The following is a 24,991-nucleotide window of genomic DNA, read 5'->3' as shown; positions in this document are numbered from 1 at the left end:
TGGATCTTCCATGCTGCTCATGCTGTAACCTCTTTAAAGTGAGTGTTGCTAAGAGCCACTGAACTTCACATGGTTTACAGAAGTGATTATATGCTATATCGTTAATCCACAATAAAATTAATTGAAATCAAACAACCATTTGTGTGATCATCATGTTTGTTGCTTTTCCCTTGAAGTAGCAGCTCTATGTGAACAAGCCAACAGAGGGCAGTTGAATTTTTCATGGTTAGATAATATTTGTGAAGAAGCTTAGAGAGAACTTCTTCATATGTACTTAAATCAGTTTAAGATGGTCAAATTGTTTGGGATGCTATTCAACTTTTTAGTAAAACATAATAATATTTCTCTTGCATCTACATTTTACAGATCTATGAGTCAAATGACTAAAGAATTAACCTTGTCCACTCCCCCCTTCCTACCATAGACCCATTTTTGTCTTTTTGGGGAGGGGGTGGGGGGTAAGGTATATTTATACTGTTTATACTGACTATATTTAAATATACTCAACAGTATATGCCACATAGAAGTCGTATACGTAATCTGAAAGTCGGGAACCTGAAGATTACTGATTACAGAACCTACTGCTACAATCAGCTCCAACTAAAGGATCGCTTCACTCAAATCATAAATATATATTTTCTCACTTATCTCTTATTATATCTAACCTGCAAATTATTTTACCGCTTGAGCTTTTGAGATATCCAATGACACATTTTTACCAGCGCCCCAGAATATAGCAGCAAGTTAAATTTGCTCAGTGTATTGTAACAATGTTCTGGATACTAACGTACGGAGCTTTTCGGAGACAGTTTTCATAAGGATTATTTCATTAGTACAAAGAAAATATGAAGCTAATGTGTATAAGTGTGTACACTTTTGGTGGATTAATTGCTAACTACACAATTTGAATCTCCCAAACTTAACAATATGTAAATGTATATACTGTCTTATTGCATTATAAAGCTCTGGTCTTCCTTTGAATTTCTGTTTACTCCTATTACGGAGATATACACATGCAAATCTTTCATTTGAGTAAGTGACACTGACTAGCAAGCTATGCAGGTGCCTCAGTCAACCATCATCAGGATCCTCAGAGAATGGGGACATGTGATTGAAAGAAAATAATAGAAAACAAAAAAAGGGGGGGAAAGTGAGGAGCCATAGCCTGAAAAGCACTGCAAGAGGAAAAAAGCCTCATTGGTTTTCAGTGGGCATGTGCGGACTCAGACATACTAAAAGGTTACAGCATTTGATTTGTGATATTCTACTCAGAAAGCTCTCTCTCTCCCTCTCTCTCTCTCTCTGTATCTGGAGGAGCAGTTTGGCTACTGCTGTCTGCAAAGTTTGATCGATGGCTGAATTATGCCATCGGATTGTGAATCTAGCCGACTCTGCTGTCTGCCCAATGACAAACAACAAACATGCCTGGCCACCAATAACAATGAGAGATGTCAGGAATGAACAGCCAATCAGGGAAAAGACTATGGATATAACACTCAATGGTGTCTCTGTAAAATAGGGCCATTTCAGTTGCCTCCTCCTGCTACCATTAATATACTTCATTCATATGTATTCCACAGTGTGTGTGAGAAGTAGGATGTTCAATGTAGCACCACCCTTTTCTTCTAGCCTTTTATTTCCTTCCTGTACTTCCTCCTTCTCCTTGATCACTCTGCATTCCTCCCTCCTAGAGTTCAAGCTGCCCACTCCATATTCACTCCATCTCTCTCTATATCCTCCCTCACTACAGTTTGGGCTTCCCACTCCCTCCCTCCATCAATCTCTCTATGCACCCTCCCTCGCTCCGGCAGCCCACTCAAAGGCTAATTCCACAGGGGAGAGAATGTGAAGAGAGGCGTTTTATAGTGTTTTCCAGTTATCTCTGTCCTTATAGAGCTGTTCTCAACCCAGCTCCATCAAACCAAGCACCGCCCCCACTCTCCAGCTGCCTACTCCATTCCTCCTCTGTTCATGGCAATATTTCCCTCATTCCTTTTTTGTTGTCCGTTCCCTCGGGGGTAATGCCGGAATGATACAGAATCTGAAGGGTTTCGTTCCTAAATGAGGCCGTCACCAGTTGAGAAATACCTCACTCTAACAAAATGATCCCTAAAGTAAGCTGGAAAATCGTTACCTCATTTTCTTCTAAAATAATAGTATTTTAAGTGTTATTGTTGTGTCCCATTGACTCCTATCATTGAAATATGGAATAAGTTGGCTGTAATACTTTTATTCACTATGAAGACAGATACAAACTTTAGCGTGAATCTATGTTCACATGTACATTTTATTACATGGTCACTACCCAGCCAGACGTATGTATTTTGATTTAATTAATGGTAACTTTAAGAATAATTTTGTCATTTTGGAGCAACCTAAATATTCAAGATTTTAATGAACTGTGTTGACTGTACAGCCTGTTCTTATACTTTATTTGAGCATGATCTTATGTCATGAAATCATGGTCTATATACAGTATAGTGGGTTTCTGTAGTATTTATTCGACGGGTTGGGACCAAATGAATAAATAAAATAAATGTGATCCCATAATTTCCAAACACTCCACAAATAATAGGGGTCTGAAAAGCAGGCCAAGGAGGGCCTTTATTGGCGTTATCAGGGGATTCACAGTGTTATATGACACGCCTTTGTGAAGCAGCAAAAATCTCTGAAAGTCTAAAAACATGAAGCTTTATTCTCTGATTTAAAATCCAGCTTTGGAGTTCTTGGAACGTTTTCTTTCAGAGTGCAGCCATCACCACTAAACCACCACCCAGTTTTCTTCTTGTTCTGTCTCTGCTGTCAGGCCTGATGCAGAGTACTGCAGAATTCATAGTGTGTTAATTGCTGCTGTCCACAGAGATATCAGCACAGTCTGAGATGTAAAGTTAAATATGTGACTTCAATTAACAAACAGGGACCTTTTCATATGAAAATGTCAGCTGATGCAAGGATTCCAATGATGACTGAACCCATGACAGCCTTTGCACATACTGACCTAAAAGGCAGGTTTTTAGGAAGGCCATTTCAAAGAAAACTGCTTTGGTGCACAAAAGCAAATATAACCATTTGTTTCAATTGAACAGATGAAGAAGTCAAATAAACTGAAAACATGTCTCAGTGGGACACGGATTGCAAGGTTATATATGAGTAATGCATTAATAAAAATAGATGGAATTTTCACCTTGCCTGTCTGACTATGTTCAAGGTGGCTTGATTGTATATTTACCCTTAAAATATTACAGGTCTAATGCAACATTTATTTTCATGGAGTCCAAGTAAGCTATTATACATTTTTACATATTACAGTGTCCGTATAATTACCTAATGTAGTATGTAAGAAATACTACAATAAGAGGAACCATAAGCACTTTCAGAGAGTCTAAAAAGGAGTTATTGGATGATGTGCCAATGTTTCCTGCTGTTTTACTGAAGCTATATTGCAAATGTGTTTTTCAGTGATAGTAACACATAATTTGCCAAAATCAGACTTATTTCTACCCCATTTTGCATCATGAATGTAGAATTTGATGTTATGGGAAAATGAGCCGTAGCCAACTGGTAACTGAAAAGAGTTAAATACTCTCATAAGATAAATGCTCTTGTGTTGCTGCTGGTTTTTTTTTTTTTTTTTACACGCTTCTAAGACTGTTAGGTTGTTTGTTAAATTGAAATGTGGTTTGAGTACCATCACTGATTGTTGCACAAATGCAATCTCTTTTGATGTTATAATACACAAGTTAATGCAGTAAAATGAAGGAACAGTTCAGCGTCAACAGAAATTATCATGATTGCTGTTATCCTGAAAAATATTTTCTCATTAGCAATGCCACAGAGGCACATTAGTCACTCAAGCACCCACATTCATCTTCATTTTCTTCTCTATCTCCATGCGTCTCACATTCTCTCTTCCTCCCAACCTGTCCATCCCTTCCTTTTCTTTTCTCACTTATCCACTTAACTCCCCCATTTCGCTACCTCCATACACACTAACATAAAAAACACACATGCACACAACCCAGGGCTGGTAATGCAGGGTTAATGAGATTGGAGAGCAGCTGATGGTTGTGCACATTCAGGGCAGATTACATTTAATTCAATTGGGTCTCACTCACTAGGCTTTCTCTCACTCCTCTCTTCTCTCTCCCTTTCTTTCCCCCTTTTCCTCATTGTCCTTCTCCTGCTTTTGTTGGACTAGAGGTGGTCCAGCCACACAAAAAGACACAGGTTCACACAGAGGGGCATAGCGTGTGCACACACATACATTCAGCTTTTATTACAGAGTTGTTGTGAATACACATGTACACACATGCCCTTGGCCTCTCCGCTGTCCTCCACTTTTAAACAGAATGTGATTCATTATCTGTGTTTTACAATGTAAACTCTGCCTTGAACCATAAGGATGGAGGACAGGGTGGGGGTGTGTGTGTGGGGGGGGGATGCCATCATGGCATCCACTGAAAGACTACAAAACCCACAGTCAGCAGCGCATTCAGAACAATTGTTGCTGTCCAGCTGAACCATATACGCTGATTGCCCTAGTGAGGGAGAAGAGAGTGAAGGAAAACAGTGCATGTAAAGGCTGAGGGTTGTACAGAGAAGACAGGACTTTCCTTATGTGACAGCGAACTAGAATTTTGACTTAAATACCTGTTTTGGTTTTGTTTATTTTCTGTCTGCTGGGATCAAGTTGACCTGTTATAAGCAGACTGAATACACTGAGTTTAAGTTGGCAAACAACGCCTTGCTGTTTTCATTTCCTGCACCCACGCCTCAAAGGCTCTAAGAGAAAAGCTCCCGATCTCTCAAGACATCAAAATGGTGGAGAATGCCAAATATGACGGGTGGGTGAGAACAAATGTCCAGTGATTTGACCATTTGCTTTGCACAATTAAGTACCAGTGAGAACAAAATGGACGAAATGTTGAAGCTGCTGAATCAAAGCAACTAGCTCCAAATTGAGGCTAACCAGGGCTTTTTGGAAGAGCAAATCGAGCAACATGTTGAAGGAGGAGAAACTCATGTTACAGAGGAACCAGCCTCATAGAGCGAGGCCATCAGACATCAACCCAATACTCCTCCATGCTAGTGACCAACCAAGACAACTGTAAGAGATGGGCACAGCTGGGACCAGGTTCTGGTACTGGTACCCACTGCTGAATGTAAGTTTTAAGCCACTTGGCAGTGGTTATATGAAATCAGTGAAATAGTGGGAGAAGTACTATAACGAAGCCAGGTACTACACATCTCGCAGTAGATTAAATTTGCAACAAGCCCGCTAAAATAGTCAATCAGTGGCCCTATGGCATACCAGAGGCCCTTAAAGAAACAATTCAAGAAGAAATGAAAAATAAATGCTTGAGTTTGTAGTTCTTAAAGACTCCCATAGTACCTGATATGTTGCCTTGATTCAGCAATGACATAAGAAAACTAAACGGGGTGTCAGAGTGTCTTACCCAATGCCCCTGGTATATTAAATAATAAACTGTCTAGGAATGGCTTGCTTCATCACAACCCTTGACTTCACAAAAGGATACTGACAGATTTTGCTCTCCCCGGCTCTCAAAGAGAAAACAGTGGTTCTAACAACCGAGTACATTGAATACACAATAAGCCGTGGCCTTGTCAAACCTCAGGAAGCTAAACTGATGGCCATCCGAGATTGGCAAAGAGACAGGTGACATCTTTTGTGGGCCTTGAAAACTTCTATAGGTGCTTTGTTCTTAACTTCTTGGATCTTATGCCCAGCTGAACAATATACGCTGACTGTTCTAATGAGGGAGAAAAGAGTGAAGGAAAACTGTACGTGAAGGAGAGAAAAAAGACTGAGGATGTACAAAGAAGACAGGGCGTTCGTCATGTTACAAATAAAACAGTGAACTAGAATTTTGATTTAAATAACTGTTTTGGTTTTGTTTATCTTTTGTCTGCAAGGATCAAGTTGACCTGTTGACTGAAGACTGAATACACGGAGTATAAGTTGGAAAACAACGCCTCGCTGTCTTCATTTCCTGCACCCACGCCTCAAAAGTGAAAGATGAAGGTGACACAGTTTCAAGTGATTGAGAAGCAGAGAGCAGGTGAGAAAGAAAGAGATGCACAAGTCTTCCTGTCTGTGTTTTTGCCCCCACTCATCTGTTGTTCTCCTCCTCCCATCCCTAGCCTCAGCTGTCAGACACGCACGCACAATACTTCCAGGTATATACAGGGGGCGCACACACACACAGACACACACACACTTTCATATCTGATATGATTCTCACACTCTCACACAGATATCCTTGCCGGCACACACACACACACACACACACACACACACACACACACACACACACACACACACACACACACACACACACACACACACACACACACACACACACCTCGCCAAGGTTAAATAGACTCATCCCACGAAGTTTGCTCAGCTATCCTTATCCATTCATCGTGGACACTCTAACCTTAACCCTAATCCTAAATCTAACAATATCCAATTCGTTCCCAACCCTAAACTTAACCTAACCTCCATTCACACCTTACCCGTAACCTTGACCAGGAGCTCAGAAATGATGTTTTGCCTCATTAAGACCAGGCTTTGGCTTTAGGCTACTGCTCTTAGACAAGGTCGATGTTTAAACTGGGAAGGGTCCCAAAAAGGTAACAAAAACACACACACACACACACGCACACACAATGGATAGATCAGTAAACCAAGTCAAGAAGCATCTGGGTTTTATCAGAAATAAATGCAAGAAAGGAAGACAGAAAGGAAGACAAAAAGAAAGATAGATTAAAGCACACAACTTGACTAACCCAAAGGTTTAATGAGGGCTGATAAATGACAGCCATGCAATACATTTCACTTCTGTGTGTGTGTGTGTGTGTGTGTGTTTCTCATCACACCAAGCCTTCCTCTCTCAACCTACACAGATCCCCACCTCTGTCTCTCTCTCTCTCTCTCTCTCTCTCTCTCTCTCATCTCCACTCTCTGTCCTTACTCAACCCTGTAACTAATGACTCTGGAGGAGGCATTGCAGCACCTGCTTCAGACTAACACACACCCACCCACACACACCCAAACACATACAGAGAGTTGAGGGGGGGGCCTGGAGGTGTCAAAATGAAGAGAACAAACTAGGCCGAAAAAAGAGGGAACAGGGCCGAGTTAAAGAAGAGAAGGAGACATAGGAGGGGAAAGAAAGGCAGGAAGTGCCAAGGACAAAGTGGACGGGGAAAGAATAAAGGGAGAGTAGAAGGGAGGGAGGTGTGAAGTGTCACTGCCAGTGGTACCATCTCTCTAATTAGCATAGTGACCTTGGTCTTCTGTAACTGTTATTGTACAAACACACACACACACACACACACACACACACACACACACACACACACACACACACACACACACACACACACACACACACACACACACACACAGTTCTCATATGCATAGTAGTGTGTTTGTGTGGCAAAGTAGCACCCTGATATGAATTTTAAGGAAACAATATTTTTGCGAAGCTGAATGTATTTACCTCAGGGATCTAAGTTTCATATACATTTTACATACAGAGACATTCATGCGCATACACATGAGATGATTCATGGATACCACATACAAAATGGATAAAGGATAAAATAAAACACACACATCCTCATCACACACCTGTATGTGTGCTCTCTGATTTGACACTAAAAACACTGAAATAGAAAGATTGTTGTAAAAATATAATGGGTAAATTGAGGGACAGTATAAAAATTGTCCATTCCCTGTAAAAGACAGCTTTTAAAGGTAAGAATTACTTAAAGTAGTGTAAAGTGATTCAACGGGTGGATGTATAGACAGAGAGAATGTGAGAATAGAGACAGAGAAACTAGCTGTGAGTGAGCAGGCAAGAGAGAGGGGGAGTACAGCTGTAGCAGTAATCATCTTTCAGGTCAACAGTAATTACCAAGAAAACTGAAGAAGTGAGTGGAAGACACAACACACATGCACACACACAAACACAAAGACACAGTTTCTACTCTCTTCACATCTTGGCTTGCTGTATTTTCCTCTTGTCTCGTTTATTTTGCAACCAAAACATGCACCTATCACAAAGAAGATGTCAGTGCAAGCTGCTGGGTTTAATGGATAAGGGTTTTTCACTGTGAATACAATTACACACACATACCCCAACAGTCTAATCTTGCTTCAACTGCACTGCAGGAAGTTACTCTAATCATGGTTAACTTTGAGGTTAGCAGTTGAATTTTAAAACTACTCGCATTAGGCGATATAAAGCTGCTTCATACTCTACCATGGGTATTTTAAGATATTTTAAATTACTTGCCACGAGTTTAGCCTCCAAGGAATCACGTACCACCCACATCCCTCACACTTGCTTTTTTTCTGATCCAGTGGATTTATTGACCACCAATAGGCATACAATACTGTGATATGTAATTCTAAAGGCACTAACAGAAACATATAGAATACATTTACAATTGTATTATGACTTATTGTCACGCTCACTTATTACAAACAACAATAAGCAAACCTTGTGGGTGACATTAATTACCAAAGGATGGGATAAACTATATCTCACCACCTCAAATACAGTAAATGTACATCAGCCTCCTGACATACTGAAGCTAATAACAATCTACCACATTGATAGACTGTATGAAAAATCCACCATGTCAGTCAGATCACACGTGGGAATGGCAATTAAGATGTGCCATTAACGAGAGAAACACTCAACATAATTGCCTCTAAACATCTAAACAACTCTCATATGTTCTGTCATATATGTAAGTCCATCCATGACACTGGTGAATCTGCTCATTAAAGCTCTCTGGTCAGAGTGGACAGCATCAGCTCTTCCCTTCCCTAAATGTCATGTCATGTTTGAATAAAGCCATAAGGAGCATTAGTATAAAACACAGTTATGTCTGATTTCAGCAATATCCATATTTCATGTCTGATAAAGGCAAACGTTTTTCTCTGGGCTCATATATTTCTTATATATGTATAATGGTACACAAATATATATATATATATATATATATCAGCATATAAATTGATATAGATTATTTCATATCAAAGTTCAGATATAAGTGTCAAGGCTGTGCACACATGCTGTCTATTCTCCTACCCTTAACACATATTTTAAGTCTCTTTCCTTACACTACTCAAACTATGAATTTGTTACTCAGTTTCAGATAATGGTAAATGGACTGTACTTACCTAGCGTTTTCCTTGTCTTTTAACCACTCAAAGTGCTTTTATACTACAAGTCATATTCGCCCATTCACACACAATCATACACTGATGACAGAGGCTGCCACGTAGGGTGCCAACCTGCTCATCAGAAGGAAACTAACATTTGCACTCACACATTCATACTCTATTGGTGCAGCCATAGGGAGCAATTTTGGGGTTAAGTATCTTGCCCAAGGACACATTGACATGTGGACTGGAGGAGCCAGGAATCGAAGCACTGATCTTCCAATTAGTGGACGACCTGCTCTACCTCTTGAGCCACCTTTGTCATAGAGTGACATAAAAACACTGGCGTTAACTCTGTTCTGTGAATGACAGATGATATTTAATTTGTTTAAAGTATGAATGTAGAGAATTTGAGAGACCGTGTAAATGTAATTAACTCTAAATCCACTATGACCACCTAATAGAGCTTTTACTCAAATGTTCAGATTAATGATTTAGGAGCAAAAACCTTTTGGAACCTTTTTATTTTTACTAATACAGGCAATCACAGATGTGTATTTGAAACCATTTAATGGACTTGTTTCCTCAGTCTTCTCTGCTACTCTCGGCTGCACACAATTCATTTCTTATTTTTGTTAATAAGGTTAAGGATATCAGACCCATAACAGCTACACCTTTTCTCCACACCACTTGACAATTTGGTGGTCTCTCCTCAAAAGCACCTCCACAGTTTATTAAATGAACACCTCAAAGACATACAACCATCACTAATGTCCAAAGATAACAATTTCAATCAAATCCTTAGATATAACATTTAACTATGCAGACCACACATCTTTACTTTGATATAAAACAGAGTTAACTTATGTTTCTCAAGTTTAAGTACCATAGTTTTAAATCTTTAAAATTCAGCCCTTGCTTTCTTAAAGCATTTTCTCTTTTTAGAGTAATCTTATAAGGTTGTTCATGTATACATTATGTTCGACTCAGAATTTAAATCCAAAAAGAGTCTCAGTAGTGATGTTCAATGTCAGATCAGTCTCCAAACCTTTCTCCAAGCCTCTCCTCCACACCAAAATAATCAATATTCATCTCTTTCAGACGTCTCATCTCTCTTTCACAAAAGCTAATCACCTCTTTTTTCTTTCTCTAAAGTCACCTCTGTGCTCTCTTTGATTGGAAATCTCTGAACTCTCATTCACATCAGAACTTAGAAAGAAAAAAAAAGCTTCTGTCCCAGTTAACCTTCAAAACATTAGTGTACTCTAAGGAAAATATGTGGGTTTTCACTTTGACAAATTTGTCTTAGTCAGTCTAATTGGTACTAAATGAGTTCAAACCAAGTGGCAGCTACCACTCCTTGATGCTAACACCAAGGCAGTAGCTTAAAGTGCAATACCACCGACAGCCGCTAGTTGATGGCTCCAGAAAGTCCCTGACTCCAATTAAATCCCATTCATAAATCCTTAACTTCTCTCATGAAATATTATTTTGTAATCGGTCATTATTGTCTCAATAGCTAAATTCAGACCCTCTAATAAGTGTGCTGGTGATAATTTTGGAAATTATTTCTCTGTTAATAAGATTTGAAGACTATAGGCTTGGATGTCTGCCATGTCGATTGACAGTTGGCTCACCTGCTGCTCTGTCTGGCTTTCTGAATGGGACTGTTGTCACAATATGTCAGTAAGTTCAATATTTTTTGATTAATATACCTGCCTTGTCAGTTAGCTTATCTTAGTCCAAGAGTGCAGTGCTCAGCGCATGCTAGCTTACTGGAAGGGGCAACACTTCACACTCCTTATTTGGAAGGCCCAGTCTCCAACCGGAAAAGATAGCGCCAAGCATAAGCTGAAGTGTTGGTTTATAATAGTCTTTGGTTAAAACCAAGATGATGTCAAACCTCAATTAAGTTCCTCATCTTAGAGCTCAAGCTGGAAATCCAACATCATTGCACCCCGATTCTGAAAAGTTAGCTGGGACATCGGCAGCTCTGCTCATAATTAGTTCATGAAACAGTAAGAAGTCTGTGTAATTTCATTTGGAATTGACTTCTTGCCCTCCATTCCATCCCTTGGGATGAACTCAATCTCCAAGGAGTCGAGGGTTCTCCTCTCTTTAATAACAGCTAAACACATCAACACTGCTCCTCCAAATGCCCCCCCGAGCCGTTAGGAACAAAATAAGAGATGGAAGTCTAATGAAAAGAGGTTTAATAGAAGAGTAAGGCAAAGGTGGCTCAGAGGCTTGCTGTTGTTTAATTCAATGGGATGCTCCTGGTGCCTGAAGACTGGCCCATTTTAATTGCACTCCTCGCTCATTTATAAAAAGGAACTATGCTGCGATACATCTTTAATGAATCTGAAAGCAAGGCAGGCTATTCAGTGTTTTGCTCTCTCACACACAGAGGGATAATGTGATTGTACTGGTAAGGCCTACATGTTTTGGCAAAACACTGTTGGACACAACTCCCAGCTAGACATGAACACACAGCAAAGTAACCTGTATGCTCTCTTTGTTGGAAGAGGCAGACAGGCATGAGGGCGATTTGCTGCTACTGTATAATGATGTGATGCATGATAATATATGCATGCAAATTTGATTGAACATTCACACTCACTCTTTCTTGTGCTCTTTCCGTAACACACATACCCTCAAATGCACGCACACAAATCTACGGTTACAAGCACAAACAGGAAAGATTATTAGCATTTGAGAAGAAAATAGTGAATAAATATGGGAGTAACACATAAAACAGGAACAAGACCGATAGAAGGAAATAAAGTATGCAGGATTGGAGGGAGCCATCAGCTCTGTTCTTCTCCCATCTTTTCACACATTTGATCAATAAGCTCATCATGGACATAGCCATTAAATCAATATCTCTATCATGGACTCAATCAATAATCTTGTCATGTATCTGTATCTATCAGTTTCACATCAATCAGTGTAACAGTGTAACTGACATACAGTTAATCTAGTGATTGTTGTTATTATGATTGTTATTATGATACCACCTTCATCATCACTACCAACCCAGCTTTACTCTGGAGTTTACAGACAGTGTCTACCTATACTGTAGCACGATAAGTAAGCCAAACACTTCAATCACCACAAGTAAAGCAGAGCAGAGAGTGAAGGGCGGGCTGAAGCTTACCTTCGCCATCTGTGCCTGGACTCCACTGGCTTTGAGCGAGGCCACAGCCTTCTGGGCAGCTGCAGGGCTGTCAAAGTCCACAAATCCATAGCCTACACGAACAAGCATAGATAATACAGAAGATGAAGAAAAAAGATGAAGAAGATGAAGATGATCATGAGGAGGAGGAAGAAGAGAATACGATGAAAAACAAGAGAGGGAGAAAAAAAAAATCTGTTAATATTGTTCTGAATACTGCTGAGCAATAGCAGCCAGTATTAATTTCTGTCAAAGATCCAAGTCTGTGTTTTGTTTTCAACGCTGCATAAATACAATAAGTCTGTCAAAATCAAGTCAGGTCACGTATTCAATGAAAGCTGCTAATTCCCCCCATTAAATGGGTTTTAGCGCAGAACATCAACAGAATTGTGTCATAACAGTAACTCTTGTTATCTTGTTTATGATCCAAGAGATCATCTAATGTCTGCACAGGTTTTGTGCATTATGGATCTTTTTAATGGAATTATGTCTATGTTTTGTAATGACTAATTACTTGCAGTGCACTTCACACTGATACTGCTCTAAAGCATAAAAGCTTGATCACCATTCTTTCTCTGTAGATGCATATTATATAATGTTTATAGTGACTTAATGCAGAAGGAATGTTATGTTTTGTATGTAAAATCTACTGTCTTCCTAATGTCTGATAATGATGATGATGTCCTATAATGTCCTGCTGCATTGCATGTGAGGTGATTTTGTCTCTGTACTATAATATCGGTGCATATACGGTGTTCATGCAGTGGTGGTCAATGTCTGTGTCTGCAACAGTGACATCAAGAGAAAGTCTCTGCATTAATGGAGTCATTTAATGGTTTTAAGTCAAAGAAAATGACTTCGAGTCGGTTTGACTGCTACTGTATAAGGTTTACATCATTTTGCGTGTCTGTGCAGCGTTCTGTCTAAGTGTCAGAGCTCTGGGGATAAAGGTTGGGCCCTACAGGAAGCAGTGAGGGACAAAAGGTCTGAACACACACATATCAATCTTTACTTTCAGAAACACACCCTGTTTTACTAGGTCAGATGGGTGGAGCTGGAAAGAGATGTCAAATAGAGAGAGAAGTGCAGAAAAGACACAGCAGTATTGTGAATGACAGCTCATGTGCAAGGGTGTGTGGTGTCTGTGAACAAAACTGAGACAGCTTGTGCAAGAATAGTTCAACTGTCTTTGTGAGAGAGAACAATAAAAGAGAGATATTGACAAGTAGAGGGACAGAAATTGTTCGGAAAGCACAGCAGCTTTGAATTCATACTGTAGTTTCGAGTGGGCTGCATGTTAACACAATTAAATTATCCACATCTAAAAAGCCTCCTTCATTACAATCCTAAATGTAAACATGTTAAGAATGAGCGAATACTCTCTCTCTCTCTCTACCCCACACACACACACACACACACACACACACACACACACACACACACACACACACACACACACACACACACACACACACACACACACCCTCTCTCGTCATTTCTAACATCTGTTCTTGTCTGTCTTTTCCAGAATTTGGAGGCATTCTCTATTTAGCTGATAAGCAGATTATATTTTATTGTTCAAAGGCAGCAAGCTGCTTTCACAGCAAGATCTGCCCTGCTCACACAAATATTTATACTGTTGCTAATGAGAAACCCATAATTTAGCCAAAATAGGATAACACAAATACACATGCAAGTTCTCACTGCAGTACGTACACATAAGTGACTGTAACAAACACAAATCCAGACAAGCATGGGTACACAGATATGCACAGAAAACAGATTCATAAATATATGCAAGCATGCATGCACATACACAAGCATTAATAGTTTTTCTGTACTTTATCTATATTTATCTAATTAGGGCCACACCAAAACCATCAAGTTAATTAAGAATGCACCAACATACAGTATTCATCAGTAGCCTGGCAAGTGGCTTTCATGTCATTCCAGAAAATTTTAAAAAGTTCCATATCTGTCTATCTCAGTGGTATCAAACAACACACTTAAACTTATGGGAGTTTTTTTTTAGCCATAGACTGTCCACACAATTAGTGGGGAAATAAAAACACTTGGGACAGGATCCCTGTGTTCTTAAACAGCTTCAGCATTATCCTCAATACAAAAAGTTGTTTACATAAAGCTGCAGTACTGTATATGTACGTGACCCTGACAATAAGGGTCACAAAGAGCATTAAGACATGGTTAATTATGGTTAAGTGATACTTTTTCAGCACCCCTATGCATTTATGAAGTGTTACTTAAGGGATACATCGTTTAAACTTTACAATTAGGGTCATAAAGGGCATTCATTAATGGCCAATTATGGTTAAGTAATGCTTATTCAGCATTCTTAACAGGGATTTTTCAACCTGGGTCCAATTTTCCCATCATTTTAGATCTAAGTGACTATTGAATACAACAATTCTTGAAATTGGTCCAGTATTGAGTGAGAGAGCTTCAGCCACAAGCCGCAAAGCAGGGTGTAATGTAATCACATGGGGCATTTGCGCACCGTCAATGTATGTCCACTAAAAATGCTTGTTTTTGCCAGTGACCGGCTCAGATTGATATTATAAGTGTCTGATACTGAAAGCAACATTATAGCCACCTGTAGCAGCATTATGGGTAACTGCACTGGGATATATATTTTGGGAAGCCTGCATGTCGGTTTGTTTACATCTGAGGCTATGGATAGCTTACAAATTGTTTAGTCTGCTAGAGATATAACAGTCACACAGCTGCATGTTAAAATCACATATTTCTTAAAAAAAGATATATAAATAACAGCAATGAAGGATTATTTTGTGGAAATGAAAGAAGAAAAATTAAGAATGGAGGCAGAAATCAACAAGACCATCAGGAAAGATAGTGATAGTAACGGTCCCTTGGAGTAAGTGCTGGTGTTCCTGAGGTTACTGCCTTCCTCTCCTGACAAGTGAAGAGGAAAACGTTTTCCACAAAGGAGGACCTGATGCCAGACTCGGAAAATCTGGAGGTGTTCACGAAGTAATACCAGCTGTGTAACTACTACAAATTAATTTACAGCGTTTATCACCACTGTTGTCCTGGAGACTGTTTGAACTCCATAAAATTGACTGGATGAAAAGAGCGAGGCTGGCTAGACTAAACTCAACACATAAGTGTATGACTGACATTACTTTTCTAGCATGAACAGATGCTTAGCTATCCACAGCCTCAGACCTAAACAGACTGGCCAGCAGGCTGCCCCAGATCCTTTTCCAGTTACCCATAATACTGCTACAGGTGGCTAGCTGCTGTATCTTTGCTTTCATTCTCAGACAATAGCAATAGCATTAAAGCAATCTGAGCCTGTCAGTGGCAAAAACAAGCACTTTCAGTGGATATGCACTGACCATGCACAATTGCTGCATATGACAACACTGCAGCCCAAAGTTTCCCTTTAAGGGATACATGTTTCAACTTTAACCTCTACATGACCCCAGAGTGTGTCCATTGATATCAATGTTAATCAAAAATAAACATGTTTACAAGTGGGATGATTGACAAGTAAGGAGACAATCATTACCCTTAAATTAACATTTATAAAAAACAGTGAAAAATCTCTTAATGAAAAAGTTTAGTGGTGAACTTCATGACATACATGTTAATTAACATATTTTTTCAATTATTTAATATTACCTAGAACCTTAATTAACAGATAAACGTTGAAGAAATATTTACAACAGACATTTGCTAAGTATTACTAAATGCTTATTGCTGTATTAATTAACAGTTAGTTAATGCTTATTGCCGTATTAGCTAATGTTAATAACATTACAAACTTTCAATTGATGTTTTAAGTTATACCTTAGTTAACATGAACACCTTTAGTAAATGATTACAAAACATATAAATTAACTGTTAATTAACTGTTAATTAATGCACCCTTATTGTAAAGTGTTACCCATCAAATGTACTTACTTGGAGTAGCTAATTTACTTTTCAGTTTCCTTATGTGTAATAAACAGGCATGAAATTCATTATAGATTATTGTAATTCTGTGTTATGAGGGTAGTAGGAGGTGAATCCATGATATAGCAGGACTGCATAAAAAAATGTAAATGTACACAACAATTTTACATTATTTGGATCCATCCAGGATATGAAAGTTTTTTATTTTATTTTTTTGACAGAAGAATATTAAAGGCTATATATGAAAAAATAAACTTCATATTCTGCTGTTTCTATTTGTGTGTTACAGGCAAGACAAGTATTGTAACATAATGTAACACAGGAATAATCAAAGCCCTGGATACAGTAAGTATCAAGATGATTTTGCTACAACATCCAAGCAGAGGGAAAAACATTTGGTTGTAATTTCACTGTTTAAGGGTCTAATGCATTATTGGTATTGTCTGTTACAATCACTGAATAATGTGAAGAGATTCTGTTGAATTAAAACACAATGCTTTGGTGTAACAGGTCAATTGTGTTTACTGCTATCAAACTAGGGGCTTGCGACTTTCACATGCAATGTAACCAGGGGCCACTTCTTGGAGCTGCTGTTTACAGTGACTTACTGATCAAATCTGAAGGTGTATGTGTCCTGAATGTTAGTGAACCAGAAAACTGAGTCCATGTCTCAGGGGTCTTGTGCATGATCTCTAAATAAAATACTGAGTCGCTGCACATGTTGGTGCATAATGTAGCTTTCATCTGCGCATTTTTGTTAAAGCTTACCTCTAAAGGTGTCTGGGAGTCTGCATGTTTTATGAGTTTCACACCAATAGCCAGACACAATCCAGTCTTCTAGAGCATGAACAATAGAGATATTTTATCTCTAAGTGCTCATCTCAATGACTAGTCCGGTGGGATAGAACATCAGCCTTGAAAAGAATGAGCCATTTGCTTTTAGTCTATTCATCACTGAAGGAGATATCTTCGTTTTCTCAAAATGTATTTGCCCCTCTAGCTAGGGGGGTCAGAGGTCAAGTATCAGTGACAGAATACACCCCAGGAGCTGTTAGGGATTCATTGTCTTGCTCAAGGACACTTTAGCTGGATAGAAGCTTGTAGAGTCTATGAGCAGATGCTTGCCTTTCAAGCTGATGGACAGTCTCCCAAAATGAGTACGCCTCTCTTCTGCCAACATATATATTTTCTGTAAATTTTCGAATAGCCTATAAACTACCTACCCTCTTTAGTTCTGGTGGAAACGCTCATCTCATGCGGATGAAAATGATAGCTCTTCTGGGTACACTGATAAGGATATTTCCAGAGAATGGAAGAATGAAAATATCTCTGAATTATATAATCCTTCTCATCTGTGCCCTGTCCCTCCCATCTGTGGCCTTATGATGACACAGAGACGAAAATTCATCTTTTTCAGTCAGGCCTGACAGATATTACACTCGTGAATGAAAAAAAAAGAAAAAACGTTTTATTATGCAGGACACACACATAAATACACACACATATGACCACATAGACACAGATGGAAGCAAGGATAAACACTCTCACACACACACACACACACACACACACACACACACACACACACACACACACATCCCAAGCTCCCATCTAATCTCCTGAGCTCCCAGAGTTCCTGGCCTTGGGCCATTAGAATGGGCCAATAGAGTACAGGGGGGGAAAGGAGAGAGACTAAGCAAAAGAGGAATGGGGGGAGGAAGGGAGTCGGGGGGGGGAGACAGAGAGAGAGAGAGTGGCAGACAGAGAAAGAGAGAGAGTAGGACTGAGATGAGCAATGGGAGGCAGAAGGAGGTGGAGAACAGGCGGGAGACATGGAGAGAGTGAGAGGGAGGCCGCTTGTCTTTGGGAAATGGAAATCCTTTACAATCTAAAGTGGTTTTCTCTCCCTTCCTTCCTCCATCCTGTGCTCTGTGTCCTCTCCCTCCCCCAGAGCCTCCACACTGCTAACTAGAAAACTGTCAGTGTATTTAACATTGTGCCCACTACAAAGCAGAGGATTTAACAAAGACAATCTTTATATTAATACAGGGAACAACCAAACGTTTTGCTCTCTTTGTTGACTGAATTAAAAATTTGTGTAATAGTAATTATAAGGATAATGGTTTATTAGGTCTGTCATTTTATTGCGTCTATGCACTATAACTTAATATCTTTTTTCCACATATTATTCCAGAGAGAAACTCAATTTTTCAGAAACAGAGGACAACACCTTCAAGAGGGTTTGAGAGGGTTTTAAGTTTTCTGGAGTCAACAAATTTCAAAAGACAAACATGAAAATGAAGACGATATAGGTTAAGTAAAAACAGCAAAATTGGAATCACCATGTTTTCACATGACAGCAGTGGTATGCAAACTGATCGAACACTGTGCCTTCAAACTGCAATGGAAGAACACTTTATTTATTTACCTGCCTCTTTGTCTAGATCTCTCACTCTTTACTCTCTGCAAAATCTTCCTGAAAAGAAGAGGCAGTCTGCTAAATCATCAGATTCAAAGGGTCCCCTTCCTCCTCTGTTAGCCCCAGGTTATTTTTACCCCCTCCCTCCACCTCCCTGTGCCTTCTCCCATCCATCCCTCCCTTTCCAAGAGAACTCTCTGTGCCAATTTGTACTCTCTTAGTCACGCTAAGCACTTATCTTGTCCCCACTGAATGCCTCTGCAATCAAACCAACACTTATCCTGTTGTAAGGCATTCTAATGGCCGACTGATAATGAAACTCCTTCATTGTAAGTTAACAACTGGCTAAGAGATGTATGAAGTCTACATCACAAGCAGTGAATTTGCTAATGAGGCCCGTAGCCTGTAAAAATCGCCAATGCTGCTGCAGCAGCTTCATTCATTGGATTCTGTGCATTATAGTAAATGATAAGCATACATTTATGGCTGGATGCATGGGTTGGAATTTTGAAATAGTCTCTGATGTTTAGTATTCATAAAGGTCTTGTCAGGAATATATCCAGAGCATAATGCCAGATCGGGTGCCAAGACTACCTTGCAGCACCATTCACTTGCACACATAGACACAAACACACCATGTTGTCAATCACAAACATACACAAACATCCTCCACTCAAAAACGTGTTTGACTTATTGTGACTTCAGTTAGATGCTTGACATTCACTCTGCAGGATAATGTATGTGCAGAGTTTGACACTAGAAGACAGTTCTTATATTCATCTGCTGAGGAGGGAAAGTTTCTCTGTGCTGGGTTAAAGGCGTCTGTCTAAGAGCATGATTTGTGACTTCACTAGTTTGCCAATGGTGGTCCAACATGCAACTTACACGAGTGTGACGTTAACATTAAGCCTCTAGTGCACATGCACTGAGCATGGACTTTTCAGTGAAGCAGGATACTGATGAAATATATTCTGTACATTCATATATTTTTCAATGAGGGCAGTAGAAGATCGCAGGACAAGGGACCATTACAGACATAACCAGATGGACAATGCAGGCCCTCACAGTCCACGGATGTGGAAGTATATTTTAGACTTAAGGGTGGTGCTAGTTTAGATTTTTCTTATGGTCAATAAATCCCATGAAAAGACTAAAACCAACAACGCATTTCACAAAGCCAGTGCCTATTACTCAATACTTTCTGTAGCTCTCAGCCTTGAGCCTTATCTTCCTACAGAAGATGTACATCTTTAAAATCAGGTCACAAATATAATATAGTTTCACTTTCAAAAGGCAAGGTACTTGCCTCAACTGCTGGGCACTGCAGTTTTTAGTAAATTACTAAAACAGGAGTAAATTGTGCATTCGTCTGGGATTATTTTCAGTCATGGATTAATATACATTTGGCTCAAGTGAGTGTGGCAGCTGAATGGTGGTTGTGGGATTGACTCAAAATAAACTACATTGCCCATGTTCACTGTAACGTAGGAACATGTCAGCCAACGGTGTGGCTCACTGAATTTCATTTAGAATGGTTTGTGGACAACAATAAAGCTCATTAGCTCAGAAGAATTAGTCATTGAATCATTAGGCCTTGAATACACAGATATTATTAATTAATAGGATCAATTCAGTGTAGGTTTTGGTCTTTTCAAGGGATTTACTGACAATAAGAAAAACAGAATAACACCAGCATTACACTTGGAGACATTTCTATTGCAGTTTATAGGTTTGCATGGGTGAAAATTGTTAGCATTTGGTGTAAATGGCCGTTTAAGATGCAATGTGATACCTCAGATGAAACAGATATTTCCTGCTTCTAAATCACACTAAAGAAAAACATGTAGTCAAAATTGGCAAACATGAAACATCCTGAACTGGAGCACTGAGGCAGTACTGAAGCAGATTTTTAAAACTCCATTTCAAGTAACACCAACGAAAAAAATTTAATGAGTTGAGAAAATGGAAGAATAACTGATAATTATCACTGGCTTTATAGAATGTTCTGCCTTCCCTTTGGCTATGCAGTAATGATGTCAAGACAGGCATTTCAACATCCTTTCAAAGCTCAAAGCCATACTTGATTATGCGATGCCAAAGCAGGTACTGCAATGGTGAAGTTTGTAAAAATGTATGTAACTGGCCAATTAGCAAGATCCAAGATAATAAGTGAAGTAAAATAGTATTCAGGGGAGCCTGAATAAAGTTTGGTTTTCCCATTACAGTGTTAAGACAGGCAGTAGTGCTGCTACTAAATATATTATATTCCAAGTAATCAGAGCAAATGAAGTCCTAGAATCCACATTTACATCTCTGCCATCAGTATCAATCAGGCTGGGTTTTCCTGCACTCTTACTATTGCAGCAGATATGCTGATTACATGGCATTTGTGCTGTTGTCCTAAACCATGTCAGTGTACCTTTGAGCACAGCCCTGGCAGATGAGCAGCAATCATGCTGAACACATGCTGTTGTGTGCCTCTTCAAAAGCAGACGACTACAATCATATTGATTAGTGCTTTGTTCAGACCACTCCAACAATCAAGCAGACCCTCATCAGAAGACACTTGAGGGAGCCTCATTCATCACAGAGACTATTTGAAACACATTGTGGGCATTGTATGGTGTTCTCCATTTTGATTTGGCCAATGACAACAATGCCAACATCTTGCTTTCAAAAGCTGCTTTACTTTGAGTGCCATTAGGCTGCAATACTGAAATCATCATCATAGAGAACTAAAACAAAATAAAGGCTCTCTGGCCGTGCATCGTTTGGATAGATTAAAGTGGAAACTGTCATGTTGTATATAGTATAAAAAACACACCAATGCCACATAGCTAAACAAAACTATATATGGCAAACATATGGACTTTTAAAATAATGTGTGGGTGGTTCAGGCAAGTTAAAGTCTTTTATTTTAATTTGACATCACACTGTCTGTTGACAGATATATTCTGCCTATTGTAAAAACCTTTGTGATGTGATTAATTGAGGAAGGGATTTATAAAAACAAAATCACTCCCCGTGATGTACTGGTTGCCTTTCAACTGCTCAGTTCAAACAATGCTCAACTGATGTTTTCCAGACAACAAATGTAGTGTCAGAATCTGAGCTTGTGACATATAGATTGGCTTTGTTAAGCTACAGGAACCACACTGGATTGAAGTCAACCAATACTCACCTTTGCATTGATTGGTGTTCTTGTCCAGGATGGCCTTTGTTGACACAATCTTCCCATATCTGTAAAAGCAACAACAACATATTCTGATTAGCCATTGAATCAGTATTGTTATTTTTAACAGCTGAAACATTATTGGTCTTTTTTTAAGTGTAATACTTATGAATTTTAGCCATGCTTGCAGAATGATCCAAGGGATAGCAAGATCTGTTTGTCTGCCAGTATGATACCCCTGCACTATAGACTGAAATATCACAGCTGTTGGATGGACCGCCATGATTTATGGTCCCCAAACAACTATTGACTGAAAGAGATTACTTTTCATTTAGTGCCATCATGAAATTCACATTTGTAGTTTTGAGTGAATTGTCTTGACAAGCATTAGATTGCTAGACTTAATATAGACATTTATGTATCCCTCAGGGTGAATTGTAATGACTTTGGTGATCCCTTAACTTTCATTCTAGCGGTTTACAACCACATACCTGCCAAACTAATGACATTCCCATTGGTTTTTCAAGCTAATATTAAGCAGATATTAGCATACTCAGACTAAATTAAGATGGTGACAAGATAGCTACAAAACATTAGCATTGTCACTGTGAGCATTGTGCCATGATAGCATTAGCATTTAGCTCAAAGCACAACTGTAGAGCTGAATACTGTAAAAATATTTCCATGAAGTTTGATTCTAAGATCAAAGTAAAGAATAAAATTAAATAAAAATGGGATACAAAATCAAAGTCTGTGGAGGACTGCATCTTATTACAGTGGATTTTTCTACCTACACTTCTGTCTATCCATTCTGTACTTATGTGTCTCAAATCCCACCTTCAGCCCTCAGACAATTCTGTCTCTCATAAATGATAATAACCAATATATGGCACCCAACCTTGGTAGTAGGGTCTATGAGAGAGACAGTACCACCATACCCCTTTCTGTCTCTTCTATCAACTTTTAATGTCCACCACTCATTCAGCTACCTCACTTTCCCAAGTTTGACACCTCTGCCTCTTTCTTTGTCTTCTTCTCTTATTTTCCCCTCCATCCCACTTCCATTCTCCAGTGCTCTGTTCTCAGAAAGAAGTTAATAATGTTTCTTATCAGCTCAGTCTTTCACTGCTCCTGGAAAGAGCGAGAAATGGGGGTAAAGCCGAGAAAGAGGCAGAGAAGGTATGAGGGAGGGGCGCAGAAGGGACAAAAACAGCGACTGGGAGGAGGAAACAGGAAGAGGATGACTGAGACATAAAGCTTGGATCACTGATTTCACTACCTGGCTCACCACTTGGCTCTATGGGTGACACATTTTAATTAATGTTTCACATTAAGCTGCATTCACACCAAATTTGGCTATGCAGCAGCCCTCCCATTCATTTGAATGGGTGTAGATTGTTTAGACTGCAGAAGTGGGGACCACACAGGGTTCAGCAAAAAACTGCAGCAGCCATCCAGCAAGAAGTTGAACTAGAATCAACTCCTGTCAAAACACAACAAGACATCACGCTGCTCATAAGGTGGCGATCAGACCAAACGTGCCCACGGGAGGAAGAACCTTGTTTACTTGTTGACTTTGTTGTTGGCTTCCCAACTCATTTGAAAAAAGATTAGAGAAAAAGAGAGAAATTACCAGCGTGAGAGAGTGTGTTGAGTGAGACAGAGAATGAATGAAGAGAGGGAGCTGCAGTAGGGAGAACAAAGCAGTGCATCAGAGAAACAAAACATTATTTTCTGATTGTATTACTGCGGTTACGTTCTAAAGCACAAATAAACAGGCCCACACCTCCGCATACCTCCATACAACCCTGTGGGAAGGTGTTGCTGGATTTGGTGTGAATTACTCTGCTGCACAATGACTGACTGGCTGGCTGAGTATCTATCAAACAGATTGACAGATTGACAAGCTGGCTGTCTGGCTAGCCCACTAGCTGATGGCCCCAGGTGAGGGAATGGAAGTGTATTCTCTCTCCCCTTTCAGAGAAAAGGAAGAGAGTGAAACAACAAGGAGGGAGGCAGAAACGATAGCAAAACCAGAGGAAGATACAGTGCGGGAGGTTAGGAGTGGGGAGGGCGAGAAAAGCAGGAGGGGGAGACCGACTCAGAGGAATGAGAAATAGAGGAGGCAAGGGAGAGCAGTCAGTCAAAAGATAAAAAAGAGACACTGAAGGCAAGGAGGAAGCGAGGTAGTCAGGGAGCGATGGAGAGATAGTAAGAGGTGTTTAATAAAGAAGAGATCATTTAGTTGTCACCATCAGGAAAGTCTCTGTCAGCCATCTGCTTCTGTCAGTGAGAAGAAGAGAACAGAGCCTAGCTCGCCTGACAGCCTCACATCAAACTCTATTGGGACAGGAGACTTAAGAAATAAAGACAGAAAAAAAGGCTTTAAAAGGCTGCTATCACACACAACACGACAGCTGAACAGCTTATGATCTTGAAATTGGTAGAGAGAAAATCACAGTTTTTTCTGCAAGTCAAAAAATCAAACTTCCAAATAATGCTCAATTTTCTCACATTTTTCTGCCGCTTAAGATATTTTTAGGGTATTTACAAATCAGCCGGCTGTAGCGGGCTGAAATCGAATCTGATGTTTGTCAGGGTGTTTTTGACAAAGTCATGGCTGGTGGTAAACGAGGTCTTTGGCCAGCGGTTAGGGGAGTAATTCAATGGGTGCAGACGTGGAAAAAAACAAGGCAGGACTAATCGCCCACACATATACGCAGAGACAAACACAAATGCGGACATACTCACAAGGCAACATCACAGATCAAAAACACCAAAGCAGTAATCACACACATTACACACACCATCTGGCAATACCCGCCACTTTGTTGACTTCTGCCTTTGTGTGATTCAAAACTTAGTGTGTGTGTGTGTGTGTGTGTGTGTGTGTGTGTGTGTGTGTGTGTGTGTGTGTGTGCCTGGACACATTTGAGCGTAGAAGCACTTGTGTGTGTGTGTGTATGTGTATGTGTGTGTGTGTGTGATTCCTTGCGTGAGTGTGTGTATGTATTTGTGGAGTGATTATGAATGCATGACAAAGATCTCATGCACCATCAGTGTTTTGGCAGGTTGTTTTTCCTGGCA

General features: G+C 39.6%; 1 protein-coding gene across 2 annotated transcripts in view; it reads right to left on the bottom strand.

Moving 5' to 3' along the window:
- The window catches only part of LOC133983270 (RNA-binding motif, single-stranded-interacting protein 3-like), a 137,188-nt gene that overhangs the window by 52,476 nt on the left and 59,721 nt on the right, over nt 1-24,991 (bottom strand). For both annotated transcript variants that reach the window (XM_062422298.1, XM_062422297.1), the window contains exons 3-4: nt 21,914-21,972; nt 12,360-12,451 (exon numbers count right to left, since the gene is read on the bottom strand). In XM_062422298.1, the coding sequence (XP_062278282.1) occupies nt 12,360-12,451; nt 21,914-21,972 (151 nt within the window). The remainder of the gene's footprint in view (nt 1-12,359; nt 12,452-21,913; nt 21,973-24,991) is intronic.

The sequence above is a fragment of the Scomber scombrus genome, chromosome 7 (genome assembly GCF_963691925.1).
Source record: "Scomber scombrus chromosome 7, fScoSco1.1, whole genome shotgun sequence".
In the NCBI taxonomy this organism is placed as follows: Eukaryota; Metazoa; Chordata; class Actinopteri; order Scombriformes; family Scombridae; genus Scomber; species Scomber scombrus.
The sequence above is the reverse complement of the archived record's forward strand: the minus strand, read 5'-3'. Positions and strand labels throughout refer to the sequence as shown.